The 21,682-nt window shown below is 37.1% G+C and overlaps 1 protein-coding gene and 1 non-coding gene across 12 annotated transcripts in view; both read left to right on the top strand.

Moving 5' to 3' along the window:
• XPO1 (exportin 1) overlaps positions 1 to 21,682 on the top strand; it is a 50,561-nt gene that overhangs the window by 15,921 nt on the left and 12,958 nt on the right. For 8 of the 11 annotated variants that reach the window (XM_036435443.2, XM_045580783.1, XM_045580779.1 and 5 more), the window contains 5 exons: positions 15,417 to 15,478; positions 15,700 to 15,744; positions 17,066 to 17,247; positions 18,942 to 18,990; positions 19,072 to 19,191. In XM_036435443.2, coding sequence (XP_036291336.1) covers positions 15,417 to 15,478; positions 15,700 to 15,744; positions 17,066 to 17,247; positions 18,942 to 18,990; positions 19,072 to 19,191 — 458 coding nt within the window. Of the gene's footprint in view, positions 1 to 2,698; positions 2,704 to 6,063; positions 6,068 to 15,416; positions 15,479 to 15,699; positions 15,745 to 17,065; positions 17,248 to 18,941; positions 18,991 to 19,071; positions 19,192 to 21,682 lie in introns of those variants that run through there. The other 3 variants (XM_045580785.1, XM_045580780.1, XM_045580786.1) reach the window with 3 other exon arrangements.
• On the top strand, positions 14,736 to 14,841 carry LOC118717895. The gene has a single exon (XR_004987643.1). It is a non-coding gene; the product is annotated as a U6 spliceosomal RNA (small nuclear RNA).

Below are 21,682 nucleotides of genomic sequence, written 5' to 3'. Positions count from 1 at the left end.
TGAGAAACAAAATAGAGTCTGTACTTTATAAGAGGGAGTATACTACTTTTGGTGGTATTTTCTATTAAAATACTAGAGGCCTGGTGCACGAAATTTATGCACGGGGGGGGGGGCGGGGGGGCGGGGGTCCCTTCAGCTCGGCCTGTGCCATCTCACAGTCCGGGACCCCTCACTCCTTACCGCCTGCCTGCTCACTGCTCCTTACACTCGACTCACAGCACTCGCTAGCCATGAATGAGCCTGGCTTCTGGCTGAGCAGCAATCACCTTGTGGAGTGCACTAATTACTAAGGGGTAGCTCTTGCATTGAGCATCTGCCTCCTACTGGTCAGTGCATGTCATAGTGACCAATCGTTCTGGTCATTCCGCCATAATTTTTGCTTAGGCTATTATTATATTGATGCCCCTTTCTTTGACTGTGGATCTTTAAGATGTTGTCTTTCACTTGATTTCTCATGTCATCTCTTTTTAAAAAAATATTTTTTATTGATCTCAGAGAGGAAGAGAGAGAGAGAAACAGCAGTGATGAGAGATAATTATTGATAGCTGTCTGCCTCCTGCACACCCCACACTGGGGATCAAGTGTGCAGCCCAGGCATGTGCCCTGGCTGGAAATTGAACTATAACTTCCTAGTTCATGGGTTTGCGCTTAACCATTGAACCGCACGGGCCAGGCTCTCATGTCATCTTTATGGTGGGTTTGGGACCTGGATTTACTCAGCTAGTCTGACTTAAATCTTGATATTTATTTAGCATGCTTATAGGTAAATAAGACAAGTTTTAATGACATATTTTTAATATATTTTAAATAAAGATGAAGAATGATAATGCAGGAGGAAATAGTGTCTCCAAAAGAAGTTCCTATTTCTTTAAATGTTTTATTTTGCGTTGCAACCATTTTAGATCATGTTCTTTGACCTTCTCAGAAACTAATAAGAGCTGTTGACTGTTGGCCCAAATAGATTTTTCATACTCTCCCATTGCTCTTTAGGGACATTAGGTGTTATTTTCCTTCATTACTTTTGTTTGATACACATGTTCTGAGGCTCAAATTTAACTTTGGGTATGACTTACCATACCTAAAAAAGGTGTTTACTTTTTTTTTTTTTTAACCTCAGTACCATTTTATTGTAGTGTAAGTCCCTCTTTTGTTTTTAAACATCTAGACCGCTGCTTGTGATCACATGAGGATTGTACTACCCTGTTTCCCCGAAAATAAGACAGTGTCTTATAATAATTTTTGTTCCCAAAGATGCGCTAGGTCTTATTTTCAGGGGATGTCTTATTTTTCCATGAAGAAGAATATGGTACACATTTATTGTTAAATGAAAATAAAGGAAATTTATTACCTGTATATGGTATGGTAGTATGGTAGTTGCCAACACAAACCAGACAAACAGAATCCTACAGTATCAAGAATTTACTCAATTTATTCAGTGGCAATCATGTCATCATCTTTTGGAACATCATCATAACAATCCAATTCCTGAATTTCCTGGTGAATTTCTTGTGACTCCATTTCTTTCAGAATCAGTGGACCAAATCTCTCATGTTTAGTCTGGGGGAGTGGGGGGGCTTATATTTCACTCAGAAGGAAACCTGTAAATAGGTCTTATTTCTGGAGGATGTCTTATTTTCAGGGAAACACAGTAGGTACTCTTACATGACCTTTTCCAGCTTTAAATTTAAGTGATTTAAAATTATACTAGTCTTATCAAAGTCATGGTTGTATTTGTTATAAAATTAGAGGCTAAGGGTCTACCTAAGGATTCAGCATTGTTTGCTTTCTACATGAAGGGGAGTGTGGTTTGTTTGCTTGTTTAATAATTTAAATTCTTTATTGTTTAATGTATTACATAAGTCTCCTTTTACCCTCCCCATCAACCTCTCCCTGGTCCATTCCATCCCCCAGCACATGCCTTCACCACTCACCCCCCCCCCCCCACTGTCTGTCCATTGGTTATGCTCATATGCATATATATTTGTTTTCTTTATTATTACACTAGAGGCCCAGGACATGAAAATTTATGCACTGGAAAGGCATCTCTCAGCCCAACTTGCCCCCTCTCACAGTCTGGGAGCCCTCAGGGATGGGAGGCAACTGGTGATCAGGGGAAGCTGATGCTCCATCATGCCTTAGGCCAGCCCTGGGGGGCTGAGGAGGGGGGCCTTCGGAGGCAGGTGTGGGAAACAGCCAAGGGTACGGGAGCTGCGATCTTTGAGGGTGGGCAGTCAATTAGCATATTCCATCATTGGCTGTGGGTGCCACTATCTTTGCAATGTCGTGAGGGTCAATTAGCATATTCCAGATTTCTTAGACAGGGTCATTCCCATGGATTAGTACACAAGTATCCAACATAATATTTCAGAGGGCTTAAGACTTTACTTTGGAGAATCTGTTGTCACATTTGAAAAGGCTGGAGGGGAAGCAATGGTGATTATTCTGCCTAGCTTAAGAGAATTCTGTTTTATTCATATATTCTTATTCTCTGTTGAAATAACTTCTTTGTATAATTGCTATTATTGGTGAAGGGTTTTGATACCAGTAGCAACTTTGCATGATGGATTTAATGTTTCATGTTCTTTTTTTAAGGTAATTGATCTCATCTGTAAAGCATTGGAATAAATTAATTACTGTATTAATTTTATAATTGTTTTTAACATTGTCAGTCCTGTGGAAGCTTCTCCAAGCTTATGATTTTGTGTTTCACAAAATATGCTAGTATTTCTGAAAGTTAATTTTCCTTCATCTTTAGGTAACATGCTATTGGAAATGAATTAGTATAATCCCCCAAATACTGTACATTTCTTTGTCATGTCATTTAAAGCAGTCAACGCCACTTCTTAGTCATTCTTAGCATATATATTTACTAGAGGTCTGATGCATGAAATTCATGCGAAGGGCTTGGCCCTTGCTGCCTCATCTTTGTCCAGAAGAACATCTGGACTAATTAGCATAGTACACTTTTATTATTAAATATTTACCTTTGCCACATATTGTATATCTGCTTCTTACATAGCACTGTTAGGTATTAAGACTATATCAATATACCCTTACATCAGAGTGCATACTAAGCATCAGAATGTGCTAAAAGAAGGGAATGATGATTAAGTCAGGCCCTTTAGACAAGTTCCTTCATACAAATTGCAATGCTTGTATTTTAAAGGAAGTGTAGGTTTAGCTACACAACAAACCAAAATAAATTTTCTACATTATTTTTCCAATCTAGCAATTTTTAAAATCCGATTTCAGGTGCATCTTCATTAACAGTTGAATTTTCACATGTTCTTTTAGGGTAATGGTATTTTTACTTCAGGCCTCTTGTCTAAAGCACTTTGCCAGGAAAATCTCTGACAATTCTAGACTGTGTTTAGATATCTCTTGCTGCATGTTCCCTTAGTACAGTGATTCTCAACCATTTTAATGCCTTGACCCTTTAATACAGTTCCTCATGTTATGGTGACCTCCAACCATAAAATTATTTTCGTTGCTACTTCATAGCTGTAATTTTGCTACTGTTAGGAATCGTAATGTAAATACCTGTGTTTCTGATGGACTTAGGCTACTCTGCTAGTGGTTCTCAACCTGTGGGTCCATGTGCCCTTCACTGGAATTGAACCCAGAATCCTTCAATCCACATACTGATGCTCCATCCATGACTCAAACTGGTTAGAGCCATAAAACATTTTAATAAATTTAGATTTATATGATACAAAATCTGCTACATTTCTCTGTATTTGTTTTTTAAAGCCAGAAAAAAACATTAACTGTTTTGGAGTCTTTCCCTCCACTACCACCACCATAACATTTCTCATACATGGCTGTCATTGTTTTTTCTCACTCTTTCTCTTAGTACCTCTAAATGTTAACTTAATTGTGTTAAGGATCAGAGGATATCTGTTGCATTCTTATTTCTTAGTTTGTGTGTTTATATATAATTATTCAATTAATATTCTCTAATTTACTGCATTCTACTTTAAGGAAATAATGACTTTCCTTATATTTTTATTCTAATAAATTACGTGTTATATAATTGATATCTTTAATGTTAAGTTTTGAAGTGAATATTTGCATAGATGAGTTATAAATCAAGTATTAAATATTTTTTACTTAAAAAATGAAGAGGAAATTTTAATATGTGAAGTAGAATCGTTTTCAGATGAGGCGTGTGTGCTAGTCACTAGAGTAATTAAAGGATATTGAGTCTATGTCTTAGTTGCACAACAACTTGCATTATTCAGGTAAGCACCCCTTCCCTTTTTAAAAATAATTTTAGAGAATTTTATTGTTGTTAGTCCTCACTCAGGATACTTTCCCATTGATTTTTAGAGCAAGTGGGAAGGGTGGGGGTAGAGAACTGGAATTGAGCTGCAACTGGTACATGCTTTCAAACAGTAATGGAGTGGGGTAGATACTAAAACTCCTTTTATTCTTCCCGGAAACGATTATCTGTGTAAATGTATCTGTGTATTTTTAAAAATGTAAACCAAAGGCCATTAAGGCATATGATTTATATATCATTTTATGAGATAGATATGAATTTGTTGATATTGAAAAGAGGAGTGATGAATTAATGAATAGTCCAAAGTGATGTAATCATAATTGAACATTTAACACTTTAGTCACTTAAAGTAGTTGGACAAGGCTTCTGAGTTGTGCATTTCTGTGTTATAAATTTATGAAATTGACAGATCAAAGTTGATTACCAATAAGGTGTTTTGTGTTGTTGTTTTTTTAATCTTTACCGTAAGATATTTTTCTATTGTTCCCCCCCCCTTTTTATTCCATTGATTTTTAAGAGAGAATGGAAGTGAGGGGGAGATACAACAATGTAAGAGAGAGACAGATTAATTAGTTGCCTCCCACACATGCCCCAAACAAGCCCAGCTCAAGCCTGCTACAGATGTATGTGCTCTTGACAAGAATCGAACCTACAACCCTTCAGGCTGCATGCTGCATGCTTAGGCCTTAATCACTGAGCAAACTGACTGGGTTACCATAAGGTTTTATACAAACCTTTCCTTTGGAATGAGGCACATGGTAATTTACTATATGATTTTTATATGAATTTCTGTACCTCTTTGAATTTTGACTGTCTTGCCAAGGCTGTTGGCATATAAGAGGTGAAATGTGTATAAAGCTCTCTGTGCTTCTAGGTGCTGGATATGAATAAATACAGCATGTGTTGAAGTCTTTCCCCCCCACAAAAAAAATATCCATTTTTATTTTACCATCCTGTATAATAAAACCATAATATGTTAATCGGCCGAAACTGGTTTGGCTCAGTGGTAAGAGCGTCGGTTTGCGGACTGAAAGGTCCCAAGTTCGATTCTGGTCAAGGGCATGTACCTTGGTTGCAGGCACATCCCCGGTGGGGGCTGTGCAAGAGGCAGCTGATCGTTGTTGCTCTCTCATTGACGTTTTTAGCTCTCTTTTCCTCTCTCCTCCTCTCTGTAAAAAAAATCAATAAAATATATTTATTAAAAAAAAACCCACAAAACCATAATATTAGGTCTAGTAATCATTAATGTCGTTTTCTAATACTTTTTAAAATCGAATTTATTTAAACAATACAACAAAATTTAATCAACAATATAGTTGCCGTTTTCTACTACTTGTGCCCAACGCTCAGGAAGCATTTTAATCTCTCTGTTGTAAAATTCTTGTAATTTTGATGCAAAAAATTCGGTCAATGCAATTTTGAGGCATTCTTCATTATTAAATTTTTTTCCAAGAAGAAAGTTTTGCAAAGAACGAAACAAATGGTAATCGGAAGGGGCAATATCAGGAGAATATGCAGGTTGAGGGAGAACTTCCCATTCCAACTGGCGCAGTTTTTCAGCAGTGATTCTTGCAGTATGCGGTCGTGCGTTATCGTGGTGAAGAATTATGCCCTTCCGGTCAATCAGCGCGGGTTCTTTTTCTCTTAAAGCTTGGGCTAACCTTTCCAATTGGGCACTATACACTGCACTTGTAATGGTTTGGTTAGATGGTAAAAGTTCATAATGAAGAATTCCTTTAAAATTCCACCAAACCCACAACATCACTTTTTTCGCATGCAAGTCAGGTTTTGGCGTGGGCTGCGGAGCCTCATTTTTGTCCAACCATTGAGGCCGCCTTTTCAAATTAACATACAGCACCCATTGTTCATCTCCGGTAACAATTTGCTCTAAAAACGGCAAACGGTTTTGACGAGAGAGGAGCGAACTGCAAATTGTGACTCTTTGATTATGGTTGTTGTCGGTCAACTCATGAGGAACCCATTTTCCAAACTTTTGGACTTTGCCAAGTGCACGCAATTGATTGGAAATTGTTTTTTGTGAACAATTTAAAGTTGTCGCAAGCTCTTGTTGGGTAATTTGAGGATTTTGCACCAAAAGAGCTCGAAGAGCTTCTTGATCAAAATTGGACACACGGCCTCGACCACTCTTGTCATCTAACGAAAAATTTCCCTCGCGAAATTTCTCAAACCAACGCTGGCATTTTCTGGCACTAACTGCATCTTGACCAAGAGCACTACAGATGTTTTTTGCAGCCTCACTTGCTTTTCTTCCTAATTGGAACTCGTAAAGCACGCAGTGCCGAATATGCTCTTCATCCGCCATCTTCTTAGCCCTAGTTTTGCAACAAAAACCAAACCAAACACAAACTTTTTCAAGCAAAACTTGTTAATTGCACTTCACACGTTCTGTAGATACCACGTGTTGGAAGGTTATGTCAATACAAGTCAACGCCAAGCAAGATTTTAAACGAATGTGTAAAAACGACATTAATTATTACTAGACCCGATATGTAAATCGGCCAAATGGCTGAAAGACCAATCACTATGATGCACACTGGCCACCAGGGGGCAGATGCTCTACATAGGAGCTGCCTTCTGGTGGTCAGTGCGCTCCCACAGGGGAAGCACCACTCAGCCAGAAGCTGGGCTCATGCTTGTTGAGCGCAATGGCAAACAGGCAGTAAGGAAAAATGGGCCCGGACTGCAGGAGGGTACAGACTGGGCTAAGAGACAGACACATCTAGTCAGCGATTTTTGTGCACTGGGCCTCAGCATTTTTGTGCACAGCTACTAGATATATAGTAGTAGCTGGTATACACCTACTAGTCTCAAGCTGTCTGGGGAAAAAATGTATGCAATAGCTTCCTAACTGAACTTCTTAGTACCATCTTTTGTGTGTTATATCTCCACAAAGGATATACCCATGGTATTTGAAAGACAGAACTAATTGCGTCACTCCCATGCTTAATTAAGACCTCCCATTGTGCTGAAGATCACTATGTTTATCTTAAAACATATGGTCAATATGTTGATTGTAACTGATACTGGCTTTTAAAATCATTTGTATTTGCTCTTTTGTTTGTTTTATTAATGTATAAGTTGACATACACAGTGGATAGCATTTCTAAAATGTATAATTTGATAAGTTATTTTTTATTTTTCTGGTCCCCGGCCACCCCTATGCTTCAGTCTGCCTGTGTGTGCCACAGTCCACCTGTGCACACCCCTCCAGTTACTGCCAGCATTCCCCTCCCCACCACACACGCCCTTGTGTCAAATAGCTCCACCCAATTTGATAAGTTTTGATTTATGTATATATCCATGAAACCACCACTATAATCAAAATGTTCATCTTGGCCTGGCTGGTGTGGCTTGGTGCGTTGAGTATCAACCTATGATCGAGAAGGTCCTGGTTTTGTTCCTGGTCAGGGCACATGCCCAGGTTGTGGGCTCTGCCCCAGTATGTGGTGTGCAGGAGGCAGCCAATAAGTGATTCTCTCTCATCATTGGTGTGTTTACCCTCTCTCCCTCTCATTTTTCTCTGAAATCGATTTATTCTATATACGTATTTAAAAGCTTAATCGACAGGCCAACTGGTAGCTATGATGCACACTGACCACCAGGGGACAGACACTCAACTCAGTAGCTGCCGAGCGACAGCAACTTTGCAGAGTGCCTTTTGCACTCTGGGACACCTCAGGGGATGTTGAGAAAAAATGTTCATCTTGTAATTACCTACCCTACCCTTCAACCTGTTTTCTATCACCCACGTAGTAGGTGTATGTTTAACTATTTTCCAAAATGGTTGTATCATTTTACATTCTTACTGCAGTATATGAATATGCTTTACATCCTCGTTGAAGCTTGGTATGGTGAATGTTTTTTAATTCTAGCTATTATAGAATGGCTTCTGGTTTTAATTTGCATTTCCCTAATGACTAATGCTGTGAGCATTCTTTCACATCATCTCTATATTATTGTAAGTTTAAACTATTGCTCTTTATTGAACACAGATGGTGGTTTTTTCATTGTTGATAATTTTGAATCGAAAATTTAAGTTTTGGGGTTCTTAAGCCCGTGTGTCTAAAGGAAACTCACCAGAAATTCACCCCTCCCCCAACCCAGTAGAATGTAATGTTAGAAGTGTTATCGGTCTGATCTTAGATTTGACAGGTGCCCCTACTTGTATGTTTTTGCCAGTTTTATACCATGGTGGGATAATAAAAAATCATATTGATTAGATATATTGTACATTTTATATCTTAAAAATCAGTCAATGTTTTCAAAATGTTCTATTATATTTTAGTGTCATACATATTTGAACAGTAATTTCCTACCCCTTCTGGTAAGGTAGCACTTTTGTCCTTACAAAATTTCCTATTTATGTGGAATTTCCATAAGAGATGTTTACTTGAGACCTGATAATACATAATACTTAGCTTGTATCCACATAATAGGAGATGGGAACCACTTATAGAAAGTCTTGATTACATGAGGGCGAATTTTAATAAATTTGCTTTTTTTTATTGTTCTTGGAGGGAAAATTGTTAAATCTTTAATAAAATAAAATTGTCTTTTGAAGTGTATTATTTAGTGTAGGTAAGTACATTCACAATATTGCACAACCAGCATCACTGTACATCTCTAGAATTTTTTATCATCCCAAATTGAAACTACCCATTAAACATTAACGCTTTACACTCCCTCCCTAGTCTCCCAGTACCTGTTAACCACTATTAAACATTTATTCTCTATGAATTTACCTATTCAAGTCACCACATATATGTGCAATCATATCATATTTTGTGGGGTGGGTTGTCTCATTATTTCACTTAGTATATTTTCATGTTTTAACATGCATCAGAATTTTGTTCATTTTTATGGTCAAATATTCCATTGTTGTATACACACATTTTACCTATTAATTCGTGTATGGACATTTGAGTTGTTTTGATATTTTGGCTATTATAAATAATCCTATAAGCTTAATTAAATTTTGATTTCTGCATAATCTTATAAAGTTCTTATTAAATATCTGTTTTAGGCCATAAATCTTTTTAAGAAAGATAGTCTTATAGATTGATTTCTCTTCAAATTACTAAACATGTAGGCAAATAAATAAGTTCATCTAATCCTAACCTATCAGTGGGAGCCCTAGGTTAAGAACCCCCACTTTCGAATTGTTTTTAGCTATTTGTCTCTTTACATTGATTTACATTCCATTGAATGACCAGAGTGATATTATGGATTCCTGAAAATAAGGCAAAGAAGGACAGCTATTTTAGAGCTCTATACAGGGTTGGGGGAAAGTAGGTTTATAGTTGTTTATATGGAAAATATTACAATGATGAATAATACAAGAATAAATTGTCTTTCGTGTGCTCACAACTATAAACCTACTTTTCCCCACTCTGCATTTTAGTGTCCACCGTGAGGAAGTAACCACTTGAGCTAAAGCCTACCCTCAGCCTCTATTTCAGAGACTCTCTTTCTGATGAGTGGTGTAGGTAACTTAGATGGACAAATGCCTGTAATCAAAGGCACAGGGAAAGAGCCTTCATAGTTTACATAGTTTTGATAAAGGAATTTACTTAGTTTACACTTTAAAAAATATTTATTTTCCCTGATTTCAGAAAGAAAGGGAGAGAGGAGAGAGAAACATCAATGATGAGAGAGAATCATTGATCAGCTGCTTCCGGCACCCCTTTTGGGTATCGAGCCGGCAACCTGGGCATGTGCTCTTGACCTGAAATCAAACCTGGGGACCCTTCAGTCCACCTGCTGGTGCTCTGTTCACTGACCCAAACAGGTTAGGGTTACTAAGAGTAAAATATTTACAATGGACGAGTGGATATTCTATGTATTGCACAATGGGTGAACCAAATTGAACTCATTTTGCTATTCTTGTTTTTAAAAGGTGCAGTTCAAAGTATTGATAGCTCTTATTTATTTATTTATTTATTTAAAATCCTTGCCCAAGGATAATTTTTCCATTGATTTTTAGAGAGAGGGAAAGGCAGAGAAATATCAGTGGGAGAAAAACACACTAATTGGTTGCCTCTCTCAAGCATCTTACCATGTCTGGGGCCCAAGGAAGGAGCCTGTAGTCAAGGTATGTGACCTTGACCAGAATCGAACCTGGAACCCTAATGGTTTTTAGGCTGACACTACCCACTGAACAAAAACGGCTAGGGCTGAGCTGTTTTTCAAAAAAAAAATTTTTTTTTAACGTATTTTTATTGATTTGAGCAAGAGAGAAACATCAGTGGTTAGAGAATCATTGATAGACTGCCTCCTGAGACATCCCTTATTGGGGATTGAGCATGCAACCTGGGACCCCACTGAGCCAAACCAGCTAGGACTGCTTTACAAAAGTTTTTGAGAAAACTCTAGGAAGGACTTAGGGGAAGGAGGTAAGGTTCTTGACCAAATAAGGTCTGGTATCTAGCAATTGGAGATTCTGGTTGGACTTTAATCAAAGAGCAGGTTACCCTGGCCAGTGATTCTCAATGGTTAAGAGTGTTGTCCTGTGCACCAAATGGACTTTGATGCAATTCCCAGTAAGGCACATACCTCAATTATAAGTTCAATCTCCAGCCCTCTTCAAATTTTTTTTTTTTTGAAAAGCAGCTTGGTGATAGTACAGAAGTCTCTCTCACATCAATCTTTACTTCCTTCCCTCCCACTCTTTTATTTTATTTTATTTATTTTTAAAAACATATTTTATTGATTTTTTTTTTACAGAGAGGAAGAGAGAGGGATAGAGAGTTAGAAACATTGATGAGAGAGAATCATCGATCAGCTGCCTCTTGCACACCCCCTACTGGGGATGTGCCCACAACCAAGGTACTTGCTCTTGACTGGAATCGAACCTGGGACAATTCAGTCCGCAGGCCGACGCTCTATCCACTGAGCCAAACCAGTTTAGGCCTCCCTCCCACTCTTAAAAATCAGTGGGAATATCTCCTTGGATAAGGATTAACAGCAATACTTATTTCTATTTTTAAACTTGGATTAAGATGTTTCAGAGGAATGCTTACTTTAAAAAAATTTTTTTTTAATAGCGCCCCATTTCCTTATTTTGGGTGGATCTTAAAGGACCGACAATATAATGTAAGAAATTCAGGAATCTGCCAGGTAGCTCGGTTGGTTAGAGCCGTGGTCGGCAAACTGCAGCTCGCGAGCCACATGCAGCTCTTTGGCACCTTGAGCGTGGCTCTTCCAAAAAATACCACAGCCTGGGCAATTCTATTTTGACGAAGTGGTATTAGAAGTTTCAGTTTAAACAATTTGGCTCTGTTGACTAATGAGTTTGCTGACCACGGGATTGAGTATCAACCTGATATGTCAAGCTTGGGAATTTTATCCCTAGTCAGGGCACATAAAAAAATTACCAATTAATGCATAAATAAGTGGGACAACAAATTGATGTTTCTCTTCCTCTCTCTCTATACTAAAAAAAAAAAAAAAAAAAAAAAAAAAAAGATTCACTACTTTTTCTTCTAATTATGTTACAAAGAACAAGACAATGTCCAAAACTGCTACTGTTGCCTCTAGTCAGAATATTTAAGATTTGGAGGCTTTTCTAAAACAATATAAAACAGAATCAGACAGCCTTCCACTTCTCTTGACCCTCTTTTCAGAGGCTTCTAAAACACACTGTAGATGGAACAAAGGGTGAAAGATGAAAATAGGAAAAAAGCAATATAAGTAGTCAGTAACTGGAAGATTCTCATAAACAATCAAGTCTCAATTTAATATCACTTTACCATAGTCAGTACTTTTCTCTTCAAGACTAAATTTTAAATAATCACCTTTCTGACCAAGTACTACTGACTTTTTATTTTATTTTTATTTAATGATAGTGATACCAGAATTGTTTTTTATTAGGGTTAACTGGTAATGTGCACATGTGATTATTGTGTGGTATAATTTAATACTCATTAAAAAAAATAATTTGGCTCCCCTAATTGTTATATTTTAAAAATCACCTTATTGCCCTGACTGAGCGTCAGCCTGTGGACTGAAGGGTCAAGAACATATGCCTTGGTTGCAGGTACATCCCCGGGGGGGGGGGGGGGGGGCAGGAGGCAGTTCTCTGTCCCAATCCCTTCCTCCTGTAAAATATCAATAATATAATTTTTTAAAAATAATAAAATATATTTTAAAAAATAAGTAATCACCTTACTAAAACTAAACTTGATTTTACTTTGTGTCCACAAAGCCTCTTAATACTTTGAAGTAATTTTAGACTATAGAATTGTTGCCCAGAAAAGTAGATTGTGCTGATACTAACAACTTATGAACAATAATAAAATGAACAAACAAGAAATTAAACATGTGGTTCAGTATTATTAACTGAACTGTGGACCTTGATTCACATTTCATAAGCTTTTTCTCTAATGTCCTTTCTCTGTTCTATATAATTCATTTAGTTGTATCTCTTCAGTCTTCCAATCTGTGACAATTCTTAATTCCTGATTCTATGATTTTGACAGGAGTTCTGGTCCATTATTTTGTATAGTATAATTTAGTTTAGGTTTGTTCTTAATACGATTAGGCTGTGGTACATATTTCTTTAAGCAAGAATACCACATAACCAGGGACTACATAATGTCAAGATGTTTAATTGTTCACTGTATTAACCTTTATCAATGGTTATGGTGCCTGCTGGTTTTTTGTTTACAAAATTATTATTTTTCATATTGAAAGAGATAAGTATTTTGGAGAGAGAATTTCACACCATGCAGATATCCAGTTTCTCCTGATGACTTGCCCATTCATTTCAGCACATTGGTGGGTCTTGTCTGCAACAGTCTGTATTGTCTTTTGCTTAATGTGGAACTTTTTATTGATTTTAGAGAGGATGGAAATGGGAGAGGTAAAAAACCATCAATGATGAGAGAATTATTGATTGGCTGTCTACTGCATGCCCCTTACTGATGCTTTATCTACTGAACCAATCTTGGCTCTGGCCAGCAGATCCGTTCTTAAAGGGTGTTCTGATTTGGTAGATGTGGGTTAGGACACAGTTTTAGAAAGTCTTATCTGTAGTTGCAAAGTTCAGGCAGCTCTGAAAATTGAAAATCTTTATCAAACATTTGGCAGCAAAACCTAAGTTAAACAGATGTGAGAGCAGTCTTTATGTAGTGAGAAATAAAAATTTATTCTATTAGAGATCTTGCTTCAGACCCTTTGGGCATGTAAATGTTAGTACATCACATTACTCCAAAAATATTTTTTTAATTGATTTTAGAGAGGGAGGGAAAAGGAGAGCGATAGAAACTGAATGGTGAGAGTGAATCATTGATAGGCTATTTCCTGCCTGTTCCCCACTAGGGATTGAGCCTGCAACCCAGGCATGTGCCCTGACCAGTATCACACTGGCCTCCTGGTTCATAGATCGACACTCAACCACTGAGCCACACCAGCTGGACTTACTTTAAACTTTAAGGGGACCTAGAGTATATGCTTTGTAAACTCTGAATGATGTAAATTAAAAGCAAAGTTATGGAGTCTTATTAAACTGTTTGAAGAATAAGCTGTATTATTAAGGGGTTCTTAGGCAAAGAACATTGCAACCTAAAAGTATTTCCTTCTTTTTTTCCTATATTATAGTGGGGGAATTTTTAGAATCAAATTTCCATGGTGTAGCCAGGTAGAGCTCAGTTGGTTAGAGCATCAACTGGATACACCCAAGTTCAGTCCCTGGTCAGGGCACATACAAGAATCAAGCAATGAATGTGAAAATAAGCGGTAACAAATTGATGATTCTCTATTTCTAAAAGCAATCAGTAGATTAAAAAAAAAAAACTTGTAGCTTTAGCTTAATGTTATAAGTAAAATTGGTAAAGGTTAAATATATCTGACCTTGATTTATAAGTTTTTTACATAAAACTTTATAATGTTTATTATAAAGTAACATCTTTAAGGTTTTTGCAGTTTTGACCCACAAAAATAAGTTGATGTGTGTGTTTATTTAAGTGAAGAGCACATTAGTCCCTGGCGGTATTGTTTTTATTTTTGTTTTTCTCAAAATTACTATATTGCTATATTTAATTGGTAGAGCATTCAAAGATTATCTTAGATTAGAACAATTGTTGCCAACCTTTCAGACCTCTCGGTCCACCTATTGGCGAGTGCAGTCTTAGAGGATAGTAATGTGTAATTGTTCCACCTAGATTTTTTTTTATTGATTTTCCACAGAGAGGAAGAGAGGGATAGAGAGTCAGAAACATCGATGAGAGAGAATCATCGATCAGCTGACTCCTGCACATCCCCCTCTGGGGATGTGCCCGCAACCAAGGTAAATGCCCTTGCCCAGAATCGTCCCCGGGACCTTTCAGTCCCCAGGCCAACGCTCTATCCACTGAGCCAAACCGGTCCCGGCTGTTCCACCTAGATTTTGTAAAGGATAAGAACATAACCTAAACATTTAAAGCAGTACGCTACAGTGCTTGCTTCGGCAGCACATATACTAAAATCGGAACGACACAGAGAAGATAGCATGGTCCCTGTGCAAGGATGACACGCAGATTCGTGAAGCGTTCCATATTTAAAAATAAAAATAAAGTAGTCTAACCAGTTTGGCTCAGTGGATAGAGCGTCGGCCTGCGGACTAAAAGGTCCCAGGTTCGATTCTGGTCAAGGGTATGTACTTTGGTTGTGAGCACATCTCCAGTAGGGGGTGTGCAAGAGGAAGCTGATCGATGTTTCTAACTCTATCCCTCTCTCTTCCTCTCTGTAAAAAAAAAAAAAAAAAATCAATAAAATGTATTTTAAAAAAAATAAAATAAAGTAGTGCGCTAAAGCCCCGGCTGATGTGGCTCAGTTGGTTGAGCACTATGCTATGCACCACAGGGTTTCCCACAATTCCCCGTCAGGGCACATGCCCAGGTTTCCAATCAATGTTTCTCTCCCTCTCCCTTGCATTCTATCTAAAGTCAATTAAAAAAAATTTTTTTTAAAACAGTATAAAGTAGTATATTAAATTTTTCCACAAAAACCAACATTGGTGATGGGATTAGGCATATTATCTGACTGTACTCTGCCCTCTTCACACCCCAAATTTTTTGTTTCTGAGTATTTCTTAATATGCTATAAAAATATTGATTTATAAAAATTTTTCCCATAGGAATAAAAAAATATGTTGTTGGCCTTATTATCAAGACCTCATCTGATCCAACTTGTGTAGAGGTAAGAGATTTTTTGAAGATTATTGTGAAAAATGTAAAAGCACTTAAATATTGAATCTTCAATTTAAACCTTTCTATCACTATCACAGAGCTATAAACACATATAAACAGTCATTTTTAATGAATATGCAATTATTTTTCTCTCTGAGGTTTCTTATGCTTTTGTTCTTAACAATACCTATTTTAGGCTCTTATTTAATCTAAATGTTTCTCTTTTCGTAGAAGGAAAAAGTATATATCGGGAAATTGAATATGATTCTTGTTCAGGTAAGATTTCACTGTTTTCCTTAAAAGAGTTCAATCTTTCAGTTAGGCTGATTACTTGAACAAAATATTTGAACACACTTTATTGAATAAACTAACAACTTGGAGAAGTAGTGATAGTAGGGTTTTTTAGATAGATGGATGGATTGATAGATAGATAGATAGATAGATAGATAGATAGATAGATAGATTTCTGAGAGAAAGGGAGATTGATTTCTTAGAGAAAGGGAGAGGGAGAGTTAGAAACATGAATGATGAGAGAGAATCATTGATGAGCTGCCTGCTCATGCCCTACTGGGACTAAGCCTGGCAACCCGAACATGTGCCCTTGACCAGAATTGAACCTGGGACCCTTCAAACAAACTGGCTAGGGCCATTGTAGTTTTTATGATAACTCTAATAGTTAACCTACTATGTAGCATTTGAAATTGTAAAATTGAAAACATCACTTTATGGCTCCAATATGGATTGGACTCTATTTTATCATTTATGCTTGGTACTCTGTGTTTCCATGTTATCTGTTTTAATTGTTTTTTAATACAGTATTCCTTTAATCTCTTAGAACGTTTTTTTAATTTTCTGTATAGTCTAACTTTAGAAATTTTAACTTACCTGTTTTTAATATGTCAAAAAGTTTTTGAGATTAATTGGTGTGTAAGGAAAAAATAAAATTTTCTCTATAATAAGTTTTCGGAACTTAAATGATTTTTAAAACAAAGTCAAATGTTTTACTGGCTTTTATATTAAAGACTTTGTTGGTAACCTATTTTTGAATTGGGGAGAGGAAGGAGTGCAAAGAAGGTAGTTACTAACTTCTTATTCACAGGTGCTCTTACAGAATTTCTGCTTCAAAAATATCCCTAGTGTACAGTATATAGAGTACAGATTTAAAAATCGACATAGTTGATTATTGGTCAAAAAATTATTCTATCCCCAATTGTAATGCCTCCTTTCTTCTATTTAATTTATCTGTCCAAACTCTACTATATTTCAAGGGCCAGATTTCAGCCAAAAAGTGTTTCCTTGCCCATCACCTTTTTAATTGCTTAAAAGAGTCTCCTGGGAATACTTTGCATATGCCTATCTGGCAGATATTACATGCATACACATTATAGCCAGATTAGACCAGTTGGGATAACAGTGTAGTTGTAGGGCATTTGAGACAGAGGGCTTTATCTGTTTTGTGGATGGTGGCACATTTCCTCTTTGAATAAAGCAGTAGAAAATGGAAAGTGGTTTGATATTTGCTCCTTTTAATATGACACAGTTTCTTTGAAGTTTTGCCATTGACAAGTGAAATGAAATTAACATTTTCTTATTTTAGATACTGAAACAGGAATGGCCCAAACACTGGCCAACTTTTATCAGTGACATTGTTGGAGCAAGTAGGACCAGTGAAAGTCTCTGTCAGAATAATATGGTGATTCTTAAACTCTTGAGTGAAGAAGTATTTGATTTCTCTAGTGGACAGATAACCCAAGTAAAAGCTAAGCATTTAAAGGACAGGTGAGTATTCTGTTTTGAAAGCTTAAGTAATTTCTCAAACTATTAAGAGGAATTTGGAGGCAGGCTATAAGTTTTTTAAAAATTGTGAATGTTAAAGTGATAAATTAATTTAAATTGTTTTTCATTGCAAATTTAAATAGTCTTACAATCTGCCTAGTTTCCTAAATCTGGAGGCTTAAAAAGTACATGTGGTGTTAAAGATGTTTTGTCACAGCAAAAAAAAAAAAAAAAGTCATATGGGAAAGGATTATAGGTTGAGAGTTCTCTTTGGGATATGTTTTATATGTGACTACTTAATGGCTTCCAAGGAAAATTACTTGTGTCCGAACGCCAGCTGAATTTTTACTAGTCTTGTATCTTTTTGATTTCCTACTGTTAATACTAGGATCATGCTAGAATTTATTTTTGTTGTTGTTATTAAAAACTTGTTGAAGTCATTAGTACACAGAAGTATATTACTTTCATATTCCTTTATGTGGTCAAACTAGCTTCAGGATTTAGAATATTTCTTCTGATTTGGTGTATTTGGCATATACAGGATATGACAAAAGTAGGTTTACAATTTGTTCCTATGGAACAAAATACATTAATAAATCATGCAAGAATAAACTGTTTCATGTACTCACATCTGCAAAGCTACTTTTGTCCAACCCTGTATATAATGCCACTTCACGTATTTTGGAGAGTTGTTATTTTTTTTTATTTCATTTTTTTTAAGTGTTTTTATAGATTTTTTAGAAAGAAAGGAAGGTGAAGGGAGAGAGAGAAATATCAACATTGATCAGCTGCCTCCTGTGCTCCTCCTTCTGGGCATCAAGACAGCAACCTGGGTGTGTGACCTGACCTGGAATCAAAACGGGTGACCTTTATGCATGAGCTATACCAGCCGGGATAATTTGGAGCAGGGGTCCTCAAACTTTTTAAAGTGGGGGCCAGATCACGGTCCCTCAGAGAGCTGGAGGGCCGGACTATATGAACTACTAATTCCTACTGTAACACCTCGGCTGCGCTCACTGCCCAAAAAACCTGGTGGGCCGCATGTGGCCTGCGGGCCGTAGTTTGAAGACGCCTGATTTGGAGTCTTGTGGGTGGCTGGGTGGGTTGTGTGGGTTGGTTGGTTGGGTTTTAACTAACTTGATATCAAAAGCTAGACTGATTAGTATTAAACAGAGCCGAAACTGGTTTGGTTTAGTTTGGGGGAAATCTGGGTCAATATCCACCAGATAAGAAGACATAAAAACCTGCAGTTAGCCCTAACTTGTTTGGCTCAGTGGATAGAGCGTTGGCCTGCGGACTCAAGGGTCCCAGGTTTGATTCCGGTCAAGAGCATGTTCCTTGGTTGCAGGCACATCCCCAGTGTGTGTGTGGGGGGGGGGGTTGTGTGTGTGTGCAAGAGGCACCTGATAGATGTTTCTCTCTCATCAATGTTTCTGTCTCTCTCCCTTCCTCTCTGTAAAAAATCAACAACATATATTTAGAAAAAGAAGAAAAAAAACAAATAATATTCAAATAATATTAAATAGAGTAAGAATTTAAAAAATCAAGTAACTTTGTAGCTTTTGATGAAGTTGGTGTATATGTTTAAATGAGAGTAATTCAAGTTTTTAATGAGTAGGTTGGAATATGTAATATTTGTTAGTATGTAACTACAGTATTTTTATTTGTCTTCTAAACCAATCACTTTTTATTTTTAGCATGTGCAATGAGTTCTCACAAATCTTTCAGCTGTGTCAGTTTGTAATGGTAAGTGCTTTCATTTTTATTACTTTTAAAATAACAATTATAGAAGAAGATAATTTTTATATAGGTTTGTTTTCATTGCAGGAAAATTCCCAAAATGCTCCACTTGTACATGCAACATTGGAAACATTGCTCAGATTTCTTAACTGGATTCCACTGGGATATATTTTTGAGACCAAGTTAATCAGCACATTAATTTATAAGGTAAATACATTTCACTTATCACTGAATAGTTACATTTATTCTTATTTTATAATGCTCTTTCATATAGAAAATTATTCTGCATTTATAGCCATAACCAACCTTGTTTCTGAAATAAGGAACCTGCTCAGAAGAGTTTTTCCATAGTTTCAGCTAGTATCGGGTCTAGTAATAATTAATGTCGTTTTTAACATTTGTTTAAAATCTTGCTTGGCGTTGACTTGTATTGACATAACCTTCCAACACGTGGTATCTACAGAACGTGTGAAGTGCAATTAACAAGTTTTGCTTGAAAAAGTTTGTGTTTGGTTTGGTTTTTGTTGCAAAACTACGGCTAAGAAGATGGCGGATGAAGAGCATATTCTGCACTGCATGCTTTACGAGTTCCAATTAGGAAGAAAAGCAAGTGAGGCTGCAAAATACATCTGTAGAGCTCTTGGTCAAGATGCAGTTAGCGCCAGAAAATGCCAGTGTTGGTTTGAGAAATTTCGCGAGGGAAATTTTTCGTTAGATGACAAGAGTGGTCGAGGCCGTGTGTCCAATTTTGATCAAGAAGCTCTTCGAGCTCTTTTGGTGCAAAATCCTCAAATTACCCAACAAGAGCTTGCGACAACTTTAAATTGTTCACAAAAAACAATTTCCAATCAATTGCGTGCACTTGGGAAAGTCCAAAAGTTTGGAAAATGGGTTCCTCATGAGTTGACCAACAACAACCGTAATCAAAGAGTCACAATTTGCAGTTCGCTCCTCTCTCGTCAAAACCGTTTGCCGTTTTTAGAGCAAATTGTTACCGGAGATGAACAATGGGTGCTGTATGTTAATTTGAAAAGGTGGCCTCAATGGTTGGACAAAAATGAGGCTCCGCAGCCCATGCCAAAACCTGACTTGCATGCGAAAAGAGTGATGTGTGTTTGGTGGAATTTTAAAGGAATTCTTCATTATGAACTTTTACCATCTAACCAAACCATTACAAGTGCAGTGTATAGTGTCCAATTGGAAAGGTTAGCCCAAGCTTTAAGAGAAAAAGAACCCGCGCTGATTAATCGGAAGGGCATAATTCTTCACCACGATAACTCACGACCGCATATTGCAAGAATCACTGCTAAAAAACTGCGCCAGTTGGAATGGGAAGTTCTCCCTCAACCTGCATATTCTCCTGATATTGCCCCTTCCGATTACCATTTGTTTCGTTCTTTGCAAAACTTTCTTCTTGGAAAAAAATTTAATAATGAAGAATGCCTCAAAAATGCATTGACCGAATTTTTTGCATCAAAATCACAAGAATTTTACAACAGAGGGATTAAAATGCTTCCTGAGCGTTGGGCACAAGTAGTAGAAAACAACGGCAACTATATTGTTGATTAAATTTTTTTTTTTTAATATATTTTATTGATTTTGTACAGAGAGGAAGGGAGAGAGATAGAAACATCGATGAGAGAGAGTCATCGATCAGTTGCTTCTTGCACACCCCCTACTGGGGATATGCCCACAACCAAGGTACATGCCCTTGACCGGAATCGAACCCGGGTCCCTTCAGTCCCCAAGCCGACGCTCTATCCATTGAGCTAAACCGGTCCCGGCTTGTTGATTAAATTTTGTTGTATTGTTTAAATAAATTCGATTTAAAAAGGTATTAGAAAACGACTAATTATTACTAGACCTCATAGTTCTTTGAAATGATTGTTCTACTTATACCATAAAATTTCATTAATTCCATGTGAACAACTGGGAATGGATCCTATTCTATTTTGGGGGATTACATAAACTACTGGGAGGTAACATAAGGAATGTTTTTTAAAATAGGAACATCTATATATTTTTCCTGATAATTTAAAAGCAGCAGCCTGGCTGCCATGGCTCAGTTGAACATCAACCAATGAACCAGGAGGTCATGGGTTCGTTCTCAGTCTGGGCACATTCCTGGGTTGTGGGCAATTGTGACTTTAAAAAGTAGGCAATTGTAATTTACATTTTGGGCTTTGTAGTTTAGGGTTTGAGAAGATCTTACTTTGATCAACGAATTTATAATGTTTGAAATAATTTATTTTTTAAAATATATTTTTATTAATTTCAGAGTAGAAGGAAGTGGGGGAGGGAGATAGAAACATCCATGATGATAAAGAATCATTGATTGGATGCCTCCTACACACTCCCTACTGAGGATTGAGCTTGCAACTCCAGCATGTGCCCTTGACCTGAATTGAATCCTGGACCTTTCAGTCTACAGGTTGACACTATTCACTGAGACTACACAGAAAATATGATATTCTTAAAAGTCACGTAATAGCCGAAACTGGTTTGGTTCTGGATAGAGCGTTGGCCTGCAGACTGAAAGGACCCGGGTTAGATTCCAGTCAAGGGCATGTAACTTGGTTGTGGGCACACCCCCAGTAGGGGGTGTGCAAGAGGCAGCTGTTCTATGATTCTCATCTATGTTTCTAAGGCTATATCCCTCTCTCTTTCTCTCTGTGAAAAATCAATAAAATATATTTAA

Source organism: Pipistrellus kuhlii, unplaced genomic scaffold (assembly GCF_014108245.1).
Source record: "Pipistrellus kuhlii isolate mPipKuh1 unplaced genomic scaffold, mPipKuh1.p scaffold_m20_p_13, whole genome shotgun sequence".
NCBI lineage: Eukaryota > Metazoa > Chordata > Mammalia > Chiroptera > Vespertilionidae > Pipistrellus > Pipistrellus kuhlii.
Note: the sequence above shows the minus strand (reverse complement) of the source record. Positions and strands in the feature narration are given on the sequence as shown.